Source organism: Thamnophis elegans, chromosome 12 (assembly GCF_009769535.1).
Source record: "Thamnophis elegans isolate rThaEle1 chromosome 12, rThaEle1.pri, whole genome shotgun sequence".
Classification (NCBI taxonomy): Eukaryota; Metazoa; Chordata; class Lepidosauria; order Squamata; family Colubridae; genus Thamnophis; species Thamnophis elegans.
The window spans coordinates 31,695,860-31,712,202 of NC_045552.1; the positions used below are offsets into that span (position 1 = coordinate 31,695,860).

General features: G+C 44.5%; 1 protein-coding gene across 3 annotated transcripts in view; it reads left to right on the top strand.

Moving 5' to 3' along the window:
- Positions 1–16,343, top strand: part of LOC116515498 (ras-related GTP-binding protein C-like) — a 65,930-nt gene that overhangs the window by 15,686 nt on the left and 33,901 nt on the right. The window contains exon 7 of one of the 3 annotated variants that reach the window (XM_032227578.1): positions 4,689–5,958. The exons of the other annotated variants lie outside the window; for them this stretch is intronic. Coding sequence (XP_032083469.1) covers positions 4,689–4,837 — 149 coding nt within the window. The 3' untranslated portion in view covers positions 4,838–5,958. Of the gene's footprint in view, positions 1–4,688; positions 5,959–16,343 lie in introns of those variants that run through there. 3 annotated transcript variants of the gene reach the window in all.

Genomic DNA, 16,343 nt, shown 5'->3' on the forward strand with positions numbered 1-16,343 from the left:
TCTGCCAAGGGTTTCTTCACCTCCACATTGAGGCTGTGAACCACGTCTGCTTGTGTGCTTGCCTGTGAAGATCCTTCACTGTTGCCGATGGACTACCCTGGTCACCTCGTGTTTCTTGGTTTGTCAGGGTAGGCTCTCCAATTTTAAGGGAGGGGTCGAGTTCCGACACTTGAGATTCCCCTCCTTGTTCCTGTTGTACCACGTGTTGGCTGTTTACGTAGGCTTTGACGGGCTGGGTCTGGGTTTGTCTGGGTTTCCCACTTCTAACTTCCTAAGACTGGAGATGAAGGAGGCTCTGTCAGCCTCGGCCTGCAGAACTTTGGCCCGTATCAGCCTTTTTTTCGCTTCCCACTTGCGCTGAAGATATTCCACTTGAGCCTGAAATTTGGCTTTCGCAGCTTGAGCTTTGGCTTTCACAGTTGCCCTCCCTGCCTGAGCTTTGGCTTCTGCAGCTGTGGATATCCATGGCCTTTGGCTGTAGTGGGAAGATTGTTGCGAGACATTGCGAGTTGCCTATGGTTGGAAAGATGAGGCTTTTCTGGAGACGTAGAAGGAGGTTGTGTATGACTGCTGAAATGTTGTATACGAACAATGTGATACTTTGAAGTCGGCCTTCTTGTCCGGTGCAGTCTCCCTCTTCAGATAGGTTTTCATAACGTCTTTCCTGCGTTGAAACTTCTTGTTATGTTCTCTGTTTAAGTTCTGAAGGTGCAACATCTCCTTCTGAAGTTCTTCATCATCGTTTAGTTGTAGCTGGATGTCATTGAGGCGGTCTTCATAAATTGTCTATTGCGAGAATATGTCATTCATGTCCTCTTCCAATGACCGGAGGCGTCTGGGAGTTAGATCTTCTTTGGGTTGGTCACAGAGACGCTGCAACTCCTTCCAGCGACTCTCATGCTTTCGATAAACCTCGTCTCATTCCTCCAAGCGGTTTGACCCCTTAATGTGCGTAGGCTTTCTGTTCTAACCCCCTGGCCTGTGAATAAACCAGAACACAGGCTTGGCTGTTTGCCACTGTTCAATTGCTGAGATAACGAATCCTTCGGCTGAGAGTTCAGGCAGCTCACGTTCAATAGAGTTGCTCTACAGCAACACAGATAGTTCAAACGCAGCAACGCAGATAGTTGAAATGCAGCAACGCAGATAGTCCAAACAAACACACGGCTAGAATACACGGATAGATTTTCTTAACTACTAATTCGAACGATTGTTTCCTGAAAATGTCCCCTCCCAACGCCTCACCTATAATCTCTCTCGGGAGGGGCCAATCAACAACCACCCGTGCTTAATCATCTTCTGTGAGTCTGCCTACGGAGTTGCTTCTTCCGTTTCTCAGCCCTTCTCAATCTAGCATCAGGGACAAACTGCCTTTGATCCTCCCCATTGCTCCATGCCTCAGGCGCCTCCTGTGGGCCAACCAGCCTCTCTGGTCCCTACTCTGAGTCCGAACCATGCCCAGGGTCCTCCACATCGCCCAGGACAGACTCATATGGTTCCTCGCTATCCAAGTCCATCAGCAGATCAACCAGATCCTGCTGGGCCACAACAGCTTTCTATGCTGTCTTAGGTCATAGGCTATCTGACGTGTTTCTTCCTTTTCTGATAGTTGGACATCCAATTCTGAGTCTATGGTGAATTCAGGCATGGGGATTGGCATGTCTGAACCTTCTGCCATTGCTAGAAAGATTATATGACTAGGACTAGCTCATAAAATTTCTTGAACGTGTTATGAATTCTTTGAGTTCAATTCCCTTTTTGGCCACTAGCGTGCGTTGCAAGACTTTGAAGATGTAGCCACAGTTCACTTGTCGGCCACTAGGGTACGTTGCAATACTTTGAAGATGTAGGCGCAGTGTACTTGTTGGCCACTAGGGTGCGTTGCTTGACTTAGGTGATGTAGGCACAGTACACTTGTTGGCCTCTAGGATGAGTCGCAAGAGTTTGGTGATGTAGGCACAGTGTACTTGTTGGCCTCTAGGGTGTGTTACAAGACTTTGGCAATGTAGGCGCAGTGTACTTGTTAGCCACTAGTGTGCATTGCCTGACTTTGGCGATGTAGGCGCAGTGCACTTGTTGGCCTCTTGGGTGTGTTGAGAAACTTTGGAGATGCTAGGGCATCTTTCTCTTTCTGTAGCCTTCCATTTTGGAGCCTCCCTGACTTTCTCAGCCTTGGCTGGATTTTTTACCGCTGGCTTGAAGAACTTCTCTTGCTTCTTTCAGGGATTTTGCGATATCTCCGAAATCAGCAAGATGTATTCCTGTTCACCATCTCTTCGGGACGGTTTAGGTCCGTTTGGACCACCCAGCAGCAAAAGTATTGGCTGCGGTCTCAGAGCATCAAGACCGCATGACCATATCGTCGCAACCTTGGCTCTTCCCACCCCTTTTTGGAGATTTTCTGTTGAGTACCATGTTTCCCTGAAATTACGACATGTCCTCATAATACAGCCATGCCACATTTTTCTGGTGGGCAAAAATATAAGCCCCACCCCACATATAAGTCCCCTGGACAACCCCCCACCTCTGGTCAGGCAGAGTGCCGCTCACCAACATAGCAGTATCCCAAAGGTGCCAAGCCGCGGGAATCTGGGGGCGAGGCCAAGGTGATCACGTTGCTTGGCGCCTTCGGGATACTGCTGTCAGATACCTAAAAGTGATACTGCCATTCAATTGGGAGGAGGGGAGCCTCGGAGTTAAATAATTAGCTACATCTAAAACAACTGAGTTTTACAACTTTACAACTGTTTTCCTGTCACCGGGAGACTGAAGGTCCCAACATCTCTGGAGGGATGTTTATAGTAGCCACGTGGGATATATAACTTTGATGTCTAACTAGAGATAGCCATGGGAACGCGTGCTTTATTGACTCCCAGGGCAGAAGAGTTAAGGAAGCATCTTCACACTTGTGTATTGGTCAGAATCTGCATTCGGACAAAGGGGAGGGGTCATTATCAGCTTAATCCCATTTGCATGGCCTAAAGGTTTTCAGATGCTGCTTTGCTTCTAATAGTTTCCATCCTGCTTGACTAAAGGTTCCTTTTGAAATAATCCGTTTCAAGAGTCTTTACTTTCTCAAGTTAGGAGAGGAGCCATTACAACCGCAAGGTTGGTGAGCAGCGCTGTGCCCAGCTGAAGAGGCGGGTTGCCGAGCGGCTGCTCTCTTGCGAGTGGGCTCCCAAAGAGCCGGGCACAGCTTCATGGGTGACAGCGCAACACAACAGCCATGAAGCGACCACGCTCCCGAGCAGCCACCGGGCAAACCCCCTTTGCAGCCTGGCACAGCACTTTCACTGACCTAGAGGTATCGCCAAGCCACGTGAGCGCCTGTTCGCCGCCGCCCGGCTCCTGCAGCTTGGCACCTTCCAAATGCCAGTGAAGGGCTCTCTGCATGGCTGGAGAGAGGATTGCGTGAGCTCTCGCTCACCCACCTCCCAGCCACACGATGCATGGCCCAGCTCTCATTACGGAGCCAGGGCACCTCCGCCGCCATCCCAGCCTGGCTTTTTCCGCGGCTTCCAGCCAAGTCTTTCGGCAGTGACCGCTCTGGGCACATGCTCTATGGTTGTACGCTGGCCCACAACCATAGAGCGTGCGCCCAGAGCAGCCACTGCTGAAAGACTCAGGTTGGAAGCCCACAACCATAGAGCGTGCGCCCAGAGTGGTCACTGCCGAAAGACTCGGGTGGGGTTTTCCGGGTGGCTGCTCAGGAGCGTGGTCGCTTCATGGCTGTTGTGTTGCGCTGCTGTGACAGCGCAACACAGCCATTAGCCCATGAGGCTGTGCCCAGCTCTTTGGGAGCCCACTCGCTGCCCGGCAACCCCAAAAGAATAAACCCTCCCCCCTTAATAAAGCTCAAGCCATATTTTGTAGGTAAAAAGAAAATAAGACCCTGTCATATTTTCGGGGAAACACAGGTGCCCCACAGTTGATAGAACATTTTTGGTAAGCCAGGAAAAGAAGAGGTAGGGAAGCCACTAGAAAAGCTTGCTTACCATACATTCTTTGAAATGCAGTTCTCTTGGATGTAATTATTTGCCTTTTTCACATTTTTCTATAAGAAATCTCTGAAGAGTCTTTTTTAAAGTTCATCTTTCTGTTGTCTTTGGAAATGCCTCGGATATCTGCTAATAAGCCTGGTTTTCTTTGCCCAACTCAACTTTCAAACATTTTCCCTGGAGAATTTGCTGTGTTCAGCATTCTGGAATTATTCTAATTGATTTATCCCGTATAAAGAGAGGGCTCAAAAAGTGCTGTGAAGCACTAGGGACCAGTATATAAGTCTAAGTGCTATTGCTATGAAAATATTCAACACCGAGTGGCAGTCTCTCTTAGTAGAGAATCATAGCTTCAGTCCTAAATCCAAGGAAATTGATATATTGAGGATTTTTTTTTGCAACTGTCCATTGGGAAGAGAGCGCCTGCTTGAATGCATCATCATAACAGGTGGCCGAGATCACTTTTCGCTTTCAAGCAGGTCTCTTTGTAAGGAGGATTGGCATGAGCTGCTTCCCAGCAAGAGGACACTAATTTTTACCATCCCAGATGATACCTTTTGAGCTCAGGAGAGGGCAGTTCGAATCCACCGCATCTCAGTCTCCAAAGCTTCCACGTTACTCCTCTCGTTTTCTGAAATCTTCCCAACTTATGCCTCTCTTCCCTCTCCTCCCCATCCCTTTTCTTCGCAGGCCTAATAGACTATAATTTCCACTGCTTCCGGAAGGCCATCCATGAGGTCTTTGAAGTGGGCATTTCCTCTCACCGCCCCTGTGGCCACCAAGCAAACATTCCCAATTTGAAAGCACTGACTCATAACGGCACCCCGAAGGAGGACTGAGTCAGGACGGCCTGGGGCTTGCTTGCCTACTCTGGGTCTGGATCAGGGCAGGAGCAGCAGCACGGAGGACGGGCAGCCTCCGTTTTGTTTGAAGCAAGTGAAGTCTGCCTTGGGGACTTCTTGTCACAGCTCATACCAGGAGTGACGAAGGGAAAGCCAAGATGCAGGGTGGTGCCTTTTGTTGTAATTAGCCAGGCAGCCTCTCCTCCAGGGGGAACTTCCTTGTTTGTTTCAGGATTCAGCAGCAGGCGATGTGCTCCAGAGGCCCTGAAATTCAAGCGTGGTTCATAACTTATTTGAGTACACACTCAACACATTCCACCTGAGTTATCGCACAGTTTTGTGGTAATGCCTGAAAAAAGTAATATATCCTGTGACCTCTCCTCTGCAAACCCATGGAATGAAAGCTTATCTGCTTTTCTAGATCTAACTGTCCTCAGAACTGTTTGAAATGTCATGTCTTGAATTGTCAAGCTTTTGGTCACTCGGTATCAGTTCCTGCATTTATTCTTGCACTGTTTTTTTTACTGATTCTTTTACACTATTTTTCTGAAGCCTCTTTTGGCAGCGCTGGCTCCCTCAACTAGGAAACGGAGATTAGCACCACCCCTTGAGTGTGGCACAACTGAGCAGGAGAAACGTTTACACTCTTCACAAATAATTCCATTTCATCCTGCCATGGCTAATATGGCTAGAATTCCGTATTTCATTCTTGAGGCTGCATGATCACATAGAGAGTCATTTTATTTTAAAAAAAAATATGTACGGCTTTGACAAGAATGGAACAATTACAGGTTTCGGTTGCTAGAAGTTGCAAACAATTTTGCTCATTTTTAACAACATGTGAAACTTCCTTCAATAGGAATACTTTCCATCTGTTGAAATGTTTTCTGTGAATCTTCCTGTCGCTCATCTGTGTTTGGGCAGATAAATGCCATTCTCTTAATGATGACAGCACTTCCCGAGCCTCAGATTCTGCTCTTTAACTCAAAATGTCAGTGTGAGTTTGTTGAAGGTTTAACATGCTTTAACACTCTTCACAGGTGGTTGCATTCTGCCAGAAGGTCCTGTCTGGAACGGATATGTTCCCAGGCTACATTAATAAAAGATCTTTATCTCGACAAGTGTTTCTCCTCTGAATTAAATACAAGGAAATACAGGCTTTAGTGCCCAGTGGGAAGTTTTAAAGTTACACACATCCTTAATTGGATTCACAGTCTCGAATTGGTAAAAATGTAACAGTTCAAGTCCTAACCAAGGAGCCAACAGCTGTTGTTATTAGTGGTGGTTGCCGGTCTTAATTAATACCTTGCAGAAATTCTGCTTAATCTTGATTCCTTTCAACTTGTAAGCAGAACCAACCATCTATTTATGGAAAAACAGTAATGTAATTCTCTTGGGAAACTCTCAGATATTACCGTGTTTCCCTGAAAATATGACCTACCCTGAAAAAAAGCCCTAGCCCGACGGTCACACTTGCACCTAATATAAGACCTACCCCAAAAAAAGCCCTACCCACCATCTGGTTGTGCGAGGTGGGTTGAGGCACGAGTAAAAAGCTAGGGTGGGGGGGGGATGGAGCTGCCCCACACATCCTATACCTGCTTACCAGGCCTCAACAGCTGTCGTGGCGCTGACTTCTGCAGTTGCTCACAGCCAGATGCCACCTGGTGCATTGCGCCGGTGCTGCCACTCATGGCCGAACGCCACAAGGCTCATCGTGCCAGTACTGCCACTCACACGCAACAGCACAACATGCCACACAGCCTCCCATGACCAGCAGCACTGGTGCGACGAGCCTCACGGTGTCTGAGTGGCGGCCGCAGCACAGCAAGCCGCGCAGCATTTCTGCAAGTGGCTGCAGAAGTTGGGCAGCAGTGTGACAGGTGTCAGCATGGGGGGCATGGCTGCGGTGACCCTAAGGTAAGCGGGTAAGACATCCAAAAATAAGACCCAGTGCTTATTTGGGGACTGAAAAGAAAATAAGCCCTGGTATTATTTTAAGGATAACACGAGTACTTTGGAATAGCCCCATCAGTGGAAACTGCAGCTTTCAAACACCTTACTTAGCTGAGAAACTATCCTTGCTTTTGGATATTTTTTCTTCCTCTTCTTCATAGAATTCTTTTAGTTCAGTATTATTACTGTTAGATCTTGCATGCAATCCATATTTGAGATGACCCCATAGTTTCTTTGACAATATTCAAGTCTGATGGTGATCAGATATCTGGAAAAAAGAGCAGCGGGTTAGCCTTGTGGTGAAGGAGTTCTCCCATTCAGAAGGCTGAAACCGGCAGATGTTTCTCTCTTAAGGTGCAAAGAAATAATATCTGCTGTGAACTCCATGAGGTGTCAGGAGGGGCATCTGGCCAGTAAATGCTCAGCTCCATGCAGTTGCCCCGATTTTAAAAGATTACCAGCTTCCAGGAAAAAAAGTATTGATGGTTTCTCAATAGAGTGTGAATAAATACAGACCAACAGAAAGGTGTCCTGTTTAGCAATCTCATATAAGAACAGATGGATGGGAGCTACAAGGTATATCTTGCATTAAGGCTTCATTTGTACTTTTTTGATATTATTTTATATGTATACTTTTCACTGGTAAATTGGTGGTACTCTAGTAACTAACTCATTGGATATATAATCATATCCTTAACCTGTTGATAATTTTATTAATGATGCATTGGAAGAAAAATGAGGATAAAACTTGACAAGAGTCTATCCTGTGCTCTAAAGTCAATGGAGATCTCCTCCCAGGGGTTCATCGGGTTGGCTACCAGCTGCAGTAACCAGGCATTCATTTTATTGAAGCGTACACGGCTGGCCATATAAGCCTCTGTCCTTTTTCATTTTTGCCCACCAGAATTGTCTCATCTCTTGCACGGCCTTTATGAGCCCTAAATGTCCTGATGCCCTGGCATCGTGAATCTTCTGTACAATCCAGGTCTGCTGGCTACCTGGGACATATATTTTTGTGCCTTTCCACAACAGCCCCTCCCTCACAGATAGGTCATCTTGGTGCTGCTGGAACTACTCATCTCTTACTAGGGCATCTTTAAGGGTTGCCCCAAGTCTTGGGTTGGCTCCAGCCAGGCATTGCTTGTTGGGTGAGAGCAAGTGCTGCGGGCTGCTTTAATTGGATGATGGACGTCACCATTGCGTCTCGGCGCTATTGTGCTGCGGAATGTGGGAGAGTGCATCTGCAAGGATGTTTTTCCTCCCTGGCAGATACCGGAGAGTGAAGTTAAACCGGTTGAAGTACTGGGCCCAACGGACCTGCTTAGGAGACAGCTTTGGGAGGGAGGGGGGCTTTCAGCGCTTCTAGGTTCTTATGGTCCATCCAGACCTCGAAGGGGATCTTGCTAGCCTCCAGGAACTGTCTCCATGTTGGGAGAGCTCATCGGACTGTGTAAGCCGCCTTCTCTCAGATTACCCAAACTCTTTCAGTGTCAGGACAACCTGCGAGACGTGTAAACACAGGGTTGTAATTCCCCTTTGGCATTCCTTTGGAATAAGACTGCCTCCACTGCTACATCGCTGGCATCGGCCTGTATTACAAATGGCTCCTCTAGGTTTGTGTGTTTCAGGATCGGCTCCACGGTGAAGAGGCACTTCAACTTTTCAAAAGTGATTGGCAGTCAAGGGACCACTCTAGGTGTTGGCTCTCACTCCTCTCTCTGCCTTTACCAAATTGGTGATCGGTAGAGCTATCTGGGCAAAGGTGGGGATTAATTGGCAGTAAAAGTTCGCAAACCCCAGGAAACTAGTTGCCTCCTGGTCCAAGGGGGCTCCCACTCCAGTATTGCCTTCACCTTACTGGGATCAATCTCCATTCCTTCATTGGAAAGCCAGTATCCCAGGTAGTGTAAAAGGATCTTGTGGAATTCACACTTAAGACGGCTTTGCATAGAGCTGGGCTTCCTGCAGTATCTGTTCCCGTGCCCCAGCATTGTACAGGGATACCAGGCATCCAGCAACGCTGCCCACCAGGTTAGATACAACACTATGCCTTGGACTGACTCCACAGACAGCTTCTCCGGGCAATTTGATGCCTGGCTGGAGCAGGACACTTGCTGGCTGAAAGGCAGTTCTTTAGTCACTAAGAGCCTGCTTGCAAGTCAAAGCTATGCCTTGTGACTTTGTAGACAAGGAGCAGATCCTGAAAACACATAGTTTTCCAGATTCCCTGGGGCAGGGAAAAGATGAATATCTGCATCTTTTTTTTTCTTTAATTCAATTCCTGTCTGGACATTTTCTGGATGAAAAGCAGTTTGGCATTCTCTATAAGGAGCCTCCTGGCAAGTCAAAGCTACGCCTTGTTCTGATTTGGTAGACGAGTGGATCCTGAAAACGTCTTTTCCCCAAGCCGGGGCAGAGAGGAAAATGTGACTCCTTTTCCAATTTGACATTTACAATACAATACAATAGCAGAGTTGGAAGGGACCTTAGAGGTCTTCTAGTCCAACCCCCTGCCTAGGCAGGAAACCCTATACCGTTTCAGACAAATAGCTATCCAACATCTTAAAGACTTCCAATGTTGGGGCATTCACAACTTCTGGAGGCAAGCTGTTCCACTGATTAATTGTTCTAACTGTCAGGAAATTCCTCCTCAGTTCTAAGTTACTTCTCTCCTTGATTCTTGTTCTACCCCCCAGGTGCCTTGGAAAATAGTTTGAGTCCCTCTTCTTTGTGGCAACCCTTGAGATATTGGAACACTGCTATCATGTCTCCCCTAGTTCTTTCTATTAAACTAGACATACCCAGTTCCTGCAACCGTTCTTCATATGTTTTAGTCTCTAGTCCCCTAATCATCTTTGTTGCTCTTCTCTGCACTCTTTCTAGAGTCTCCACGTCTTTTCTACATCGTGATGACCAAAACTGAATGTAGTATTCCAAGCGTGGCCTTACCAAGGCCTTATAAAATGGTATTAACACTTCATGTGGTCTTGATTCTACCCCTCTGTTTATGCAGCCTAGAACTGTGTTGGCTATTTTGGCAGCTGCTGCACACTGCTGGCTCATATTTAAATGGTTGTCCACTAGGACTCCAAGATCCCTTTCGTAGTTACTACTGTTGAGCAAGGTAACACCTATACTGTACCTTTGCATTTCGTTTTTGTTGCCTAAATGTAGAACCTTACTCTTTTCACCATTTAATTTCATTTTATTAGATAGTGCCCAATGTTGAAGTTTGTCACGATCCTTCTGTATCTTAAGCCTATCTTCTGGAGTGTTGGCTATTCCTGCCAGCTTGGGGTGTCATCTGCAAATTTGATGAGTTCCCCATTTATTCCCTCATCCAAATCATTGATGAAGATGCTGAAGAGTACTGGGCCCAAACAGAGCTTTGGGGTACTCCACTGCATACTTCCCTCCATGAAGATGCAGTTCCATTGAGGACTATACATTGAGTGCAGTTGGTCAGCCAGTTACGAATCCATCTGGTGGTGATGCTGTCTAACCCACATTCTTCTACTTTATCTAGTAGTAGGTTATGGTCTACCTTATCAAATGCCTTAGTGAAGTCCAAGTAAACTATATTGACGGCATTCCTCTGGTCCAATAATTTTGTCACAAGAATGCAATAAGATTAGTCTGGCATGATCTGTTTTTGACAAACCCATGTTGGCTTTTGGCTATTACTTTGTTTGCTTCTAGGTGTTGACTAATTCGTTGCTTGATTATCTTTTCCAGAATCTTTCCTGGTACTGAGGTCAGACTGATAGGTCTGTAGTTTCCTGGATCTGTTTTTTTCCCTTTTTTGAAGATGGGAGCCACATCAGCTCTTTTCCAGTCCTCTGGTAGTTCCCCGGTGCTCCAGGATCTCTGAAAGATATAGTTCAGTGGTTCTGAGATCTCGTCTGCCAGTTCCCCGAGGTGTAATCCATCCGGTCCTGGTGATTTGAACTTGTCTAGGGTAGACAGGTGCTCACTTACCATTTTCTTCCCTATTTCAACTTGTGTTCCTAATCTGATTTTTATGATGCTGTTTTTGATAGGTGGGACTGTTTTATCCCTTTGTGTAAAGACAGATGCAAAACATGAGTTAAATAGTTCTGCTTTCCCCCTGTTGCTTGTCACCTTCTTGACACTTTCTCCCAGCAATGGACCAATTGTTTCCTTAACTTTTTTCTTGTTTTTAACATGTTGGAAGAAGCTTTTTTTGTTATTTTTTACTTTTGTGGCAAGCCTTTGTTCATTGTGAGCCTTAGCTTTCCTCACTTCATCTTTACATGCTCAGGCTATTTGCTGATATTCTGCCTTAGTTATGTCCCCTCCTTTTCATTTTATATACATCTTTTTTGTCTTTCAATTTGTCAGAGAGTTCTTTATGCAGCCATGCTGGTTTCTTTTGAGAGCTGTTATTTTTCTTCTTCATTGGTATTGTGCGAAACTGGACTTTTGTAGTCTCATTTTTCAAAATTTCCCAAGCTTCTTGAGTTGTTTTTCCCTTGAGGATTCTCATCCATGGAATTCTTCCCAAGCTCTCTCTAAGTTTATTGAAATTAGCTTTCTTAAACTCCAAGACTCTAGTTTGACTTTGTTCTACTACTTGTGTTTTCATAATGTTGGATTCCAATATTGCATGGTCACTTGCCCCCGGGGTTCCTGTGGCTTCAATCTTCTATCTTCTACCTTCTATCATTTCCTCTCTTGTTAGTGAGAATTAAGTCCAATATGGCTGATCCCCTTGTTCCCCTCTCTACTTTTTGGGAAACAAAGTTGTCTGCTAGGTTTGTTAGAAACCTGTTGGATCTTCCACTTGGTGCAGAGTTTGTTTCCCAGTTGATGTCAGGGTAGTTAAAATCCCCCACTACTATTGTGTGCTTCCTACATACCTTAGTTAGCTGACTAGCAAAAAGTTCATTTACTTCCTCTGCTTGGTTGGGTGGCCTGTAGTATAGACCTATGGCAATGTAATTCCCCCCACAACCTTTAATAGTGACCCAAATGCATTCAAGATAGTTCTCATCATTGTTGTGCTCTATTTCTGTAGAGAGGTAATTATTTCTTATATATAGTGCAACTCCACCTCCTCTTTTATTTGGTCTATTTCTCCTAAATTCTCCTAGCTGTATGTTCCATTTGTCAGTTTCATCCCACCAAGTTTCTGTAATGGCAATAATATCGTATCTGCCCTCTTTTACTTGAATTTCTAATTCACCCTCATACTCTGTGCATTGGTGTATAGACATTTGAGTCCATTTTGATTGACCCTGTGTTTACTGTCTACATAATCTGTGTTATACCTGACTGCCCCTATTTTCTTGCCACTTGTATGATTCATGCACATGGTATGGCACTCACTATTAAATGCTTGGTTTTGCTTGACAGCGGGAGTGATAATCTTACCCGCACAAACATCTGTGTAACATGCACTTGATAACCCTATGAATTTTAGATTGCTGGAGACAGAAATGTTCTGTATCAATTAATTCTCTGTCCACGCTGTTCAGTTTAAATGTTTATCCAGAAAATCTGTGAATTTAATGCCAAGTAACTCAGTCCCTTTCTTGGATGGGTGCAAACCATCTCTTTTCTCCAGTTTTTCATTGGACCAGCTGCAGACATCATGACGAATAAAACCAAAGCTTTCCCTTTTGCACCACTCCTTTAGCCACACATTAAACTCTGCTACACACTGGCCCTTCCCTTTTTGTTCCTTATATACTGGTAAAACCTCTGAAAAGATAAGCCTACCACCTATACTACTAAGTTCATACCCCAAGCTCTGGAAACATTCTTCACAGAAAGTATGTCTTTTTGGGACAGATCATTTGTGCCAAGATGTATAATAGCATCAACATCACAGTCCTTACTTGCGTTCTTGACTATCTTAAGAATGCGCCTCTTGTCTCTGCTGGCAGTAGCACCTGGCAGACACCTGATCTCTTTTAAAACCTCCATATCCTTTCCTAAAGGAGCCAAGGTGGCGCAGTGGTTAGGGTGCAGTACTGCAGGCCACTTCAGCTGACTGTTATCTGCAGTTCAGCGGTTCTAATCTCACCGGCTCAAGGTTGACTCAGCCTTCCATCCTTCCGAGGTGGGTGAAATGAGGACCCAGACTGTGGGGGCGACATGCTGACTCTGTCAAACCGCTTAGAGAGGGCTGAAAGCCCCATGAAGCGGTATATAAGTCTAACTGCTATTGCTATTGCTACATTCCTTATGATTGAATCACCAACCAGAAGGTGACTTCTCTTTTTGCATACCTTGCTCTTCTTGTGCGACTGATGTGTGATACCTGGTTCCTCATTTCGACTTTCCGAAGTAAGTTCTTCATTTGGACCACGATCCCCTGCTTATTTGAGTCCTCATTATCACAACTACCTTGACCTGTCTCTCTTTTTTTTGCAATTTTTTTAATTTTTAAACATAAAAAAACAATATAAAAAAATTCTCATCCATTAGATACAGCATGTTGTTTGGTTACAAGTGTTTTTGCATCCATATTCTCAATTACATTTACAATCACAGATTTTTCATCTAATATAACTAAATACCTCACTTTCATTATACAACATATATTCAATTACGATTAATATTTTTTTTCAATAAACCTAATTCCCTTACATTCTTGATTGTCTGTTTACTAACAATATACCTTTATATAAGCACATATCCCGATATAAAAAAGATTTACCAACCATTTATATTTGTATATCACTGTTTTCAATTATGTATAATCCCACCAATCATCTATCGAGTATGCTTATGTTCATTATTGTCCTTGTACATCATACATTCAAACAAAGATGTTATTCCTTCATTTTTCAACAAGGTATTCTAAATAGTCACTTCGTACATATACCAATTTTTAATTATTACCTTATTAAAATTATTTATCAACAAGAAGATATCTTTATAATATATACTTAGAGTTATACATTATATCACCAATCCTCTATCAAGTATACATAAATTCATTGTTAACCTTATCCATTTTAGAACAAAAAGTTCTAAAGTATTCAATTCATATATATATATCAGCCTTTCATTGTATCGTTGTTAATCTATTTTACAGCATAATTGTATTATCACTTAACTCCTTCAGTTAAAACATAAGTAAAACATTTTTCATTTCTAGGTTTTTCCCCCAGCCACTGTTAAAACAAGTCCCATATCTTATAAAATTGTTCATCTTCTTGTTCTCTAGTTTCAAATGTCAATTTACTCATTTCAGCACACTCCATTATTTTTTGAATAACTTCTTCCTGTTTTGGTATTGTTTCATTTTTCCAGTTTTTTGCAAATACAATTCTAGCTGCTGTTAAAACGTTCACAATCAAATATTTTAAGTCTTTGTTATAGATTTCTGGTATAATTCCCAATAAAAAAAATCTCTGATTTAAGATGTGTTTGTGTATCATTTTCTCCAACCACATGTGAATTTTAGTCCAGTATCTTTTGGCTTCAATGCAAGTCCACCACATGTGGTCGCGTTGATCGATGATCTCTGGAGAGCCAGGGATGGAGGTCATGCTCCATCCTAGTACTCCTTGACCTCTCTGCGGCTTTCGATACCATCAACCATGGTATCCTTCTGCGACGACTGCGGGAGGTGGGGGTGGGAGGCACTGTCTTACGGTGGTTCTCCTCTTACCTCTCGGACAGGTCGCAGTCGGTGTTAGTTGGGGGGCAGAGATCGACCCCTAGGCCCCTAATGTATGGGGTGCCGCAGGGTTCGGTCGTGTCCCCCCTCCTTTTTAATATCTACATGAAACCGCTGGGCAAGATCATTCGACGGCACGGGATAAAATACCACCAGTATGTGGACGATACACAGCTGTATCTGTCCGCCCCGTGCCAACTCAATGAAGTGATGGATGTGATGAGCCAGGGCCTCGAGGCTGTTAGGGACTGGATGGGGGTTAAGCTTGTACTCAATCCAGATAAGACCGAGTGGCTGCTGTGCTTCCCTCCTACTAATTGGCCAAGTGTTCCATCTCTCAGGCTGGGGGGTCAAATAGTACGCCCCTCAGATAGGGTCCGCAACTTGGGAGTCCTCCTGGACCCACAGCTGACTTTTGAACACCATTTGTCAGCTGTGACCAGGGGGGCATTTGCCCAGGTTCGCCTGGTGCACCAGTTGCGCCCCTACCTGAACCGGGAGGCTCTCACAACAGTCACTCGTGCCCTTGTGACCTCTAGGCTGGAGTACTGCAACGTGCTCTACATGGGGCTGCCCTTGAAGAGTATTCGGCGACTTCAGCTTGTCCAGAATGCGGCCGCGCGAGCGATCGTGGGTGCGCCTCGATTCACCCACGTAACACCTATCCTCCGCGAGCTGCACTGGCTGCCTGTTGGTCTCCGGATTCGCTTCAAGGTGCTAGTTGTCATCTACAAAGCCCTTCATGGTATTGGATCTGGGTACTTGAGAGACCGCCTACTGCCAATTACCTCCACTAGACCAATAAGATCCCACAGACTAGGCCTCCTCCGAATTCCATCAGCCGCCCAGTGTCGACTGGCGACTACCCGGAGGAGGGCCTTCTCTGTGGCTGCTCCGACCCTGTGGAACGAACTCCCCGTGGAGATTCGTACCCTCACCACCCTCCAGGCCTTCTGCATAGCCCTTAAAACCTGGCTGTTCCGACAGGCCTGGGGCTAAAGACTTGCAGCCCCACTTCGAATGGTATGATTGTTGTGTTTTTTAACTGTGTATGGTCTTTATATTTTGTAACTTTGTTTGTTCCCCCCCCCCCTTGAATTGTGAGCCGCCCTGAGTCCCTTTCAGGGAAAAGGGCGGCATACAAATAAAGTAAATTCTAAATTCTAATATGAGCCCGGTATCTGATGACATTTCCAGCACTTTTCTGATTTATTCGTGGACATTCTTGCAATTCTTGTTGGGGGTAGATGCCACCTGTAAAACATCTTATACAATTTTTCTCTATATGCAGTAGACATGGTCATTTTATAATTTTGAGACCACAATTTCTGCCATTTCTCTAAATCAATCCCATGCCCAAAGTCCCCCCCCCCAAGCTATCATGGTTTCTTTAACTTGTTCCTCTTGTAATTTAACCTCTAATAAATATCCATATAATTTTTAATTACTTTTTCATCAGTACCTGTTAGAATTTTATCTAACTCAGTCATTTTGTTGTAAAAACCTTTTGATTTTCTATCTTCATTATATCTAGATTGTATCTGTACATATGAGTACCAATTCATTTCTATTCCTTCTTGTTTCAACTCTTGGATAGATTTGAGTTAACACTCTGCATTCAGTATTTCAACATATCTAACTGTTCCTTTTTATATATTATTGGATATGAAAATGCTTCAATTGTTGATATCCAGACTGGAATTTTTAAGTAGTGTAATCTTTTAACCTTTTCCCAATTTAATAACAAGGCCTCCCTTATATAGTGTCTTCTAAAATAACCATGTGCTTTAGTTCCCTTATACCATAAAAAAGCATGCCATCCCAACAGTAAATCATCACCTTCTACATTCAATAATCTAGAGTTTTTTAGTGTTATTCACTCCTTAATCCACA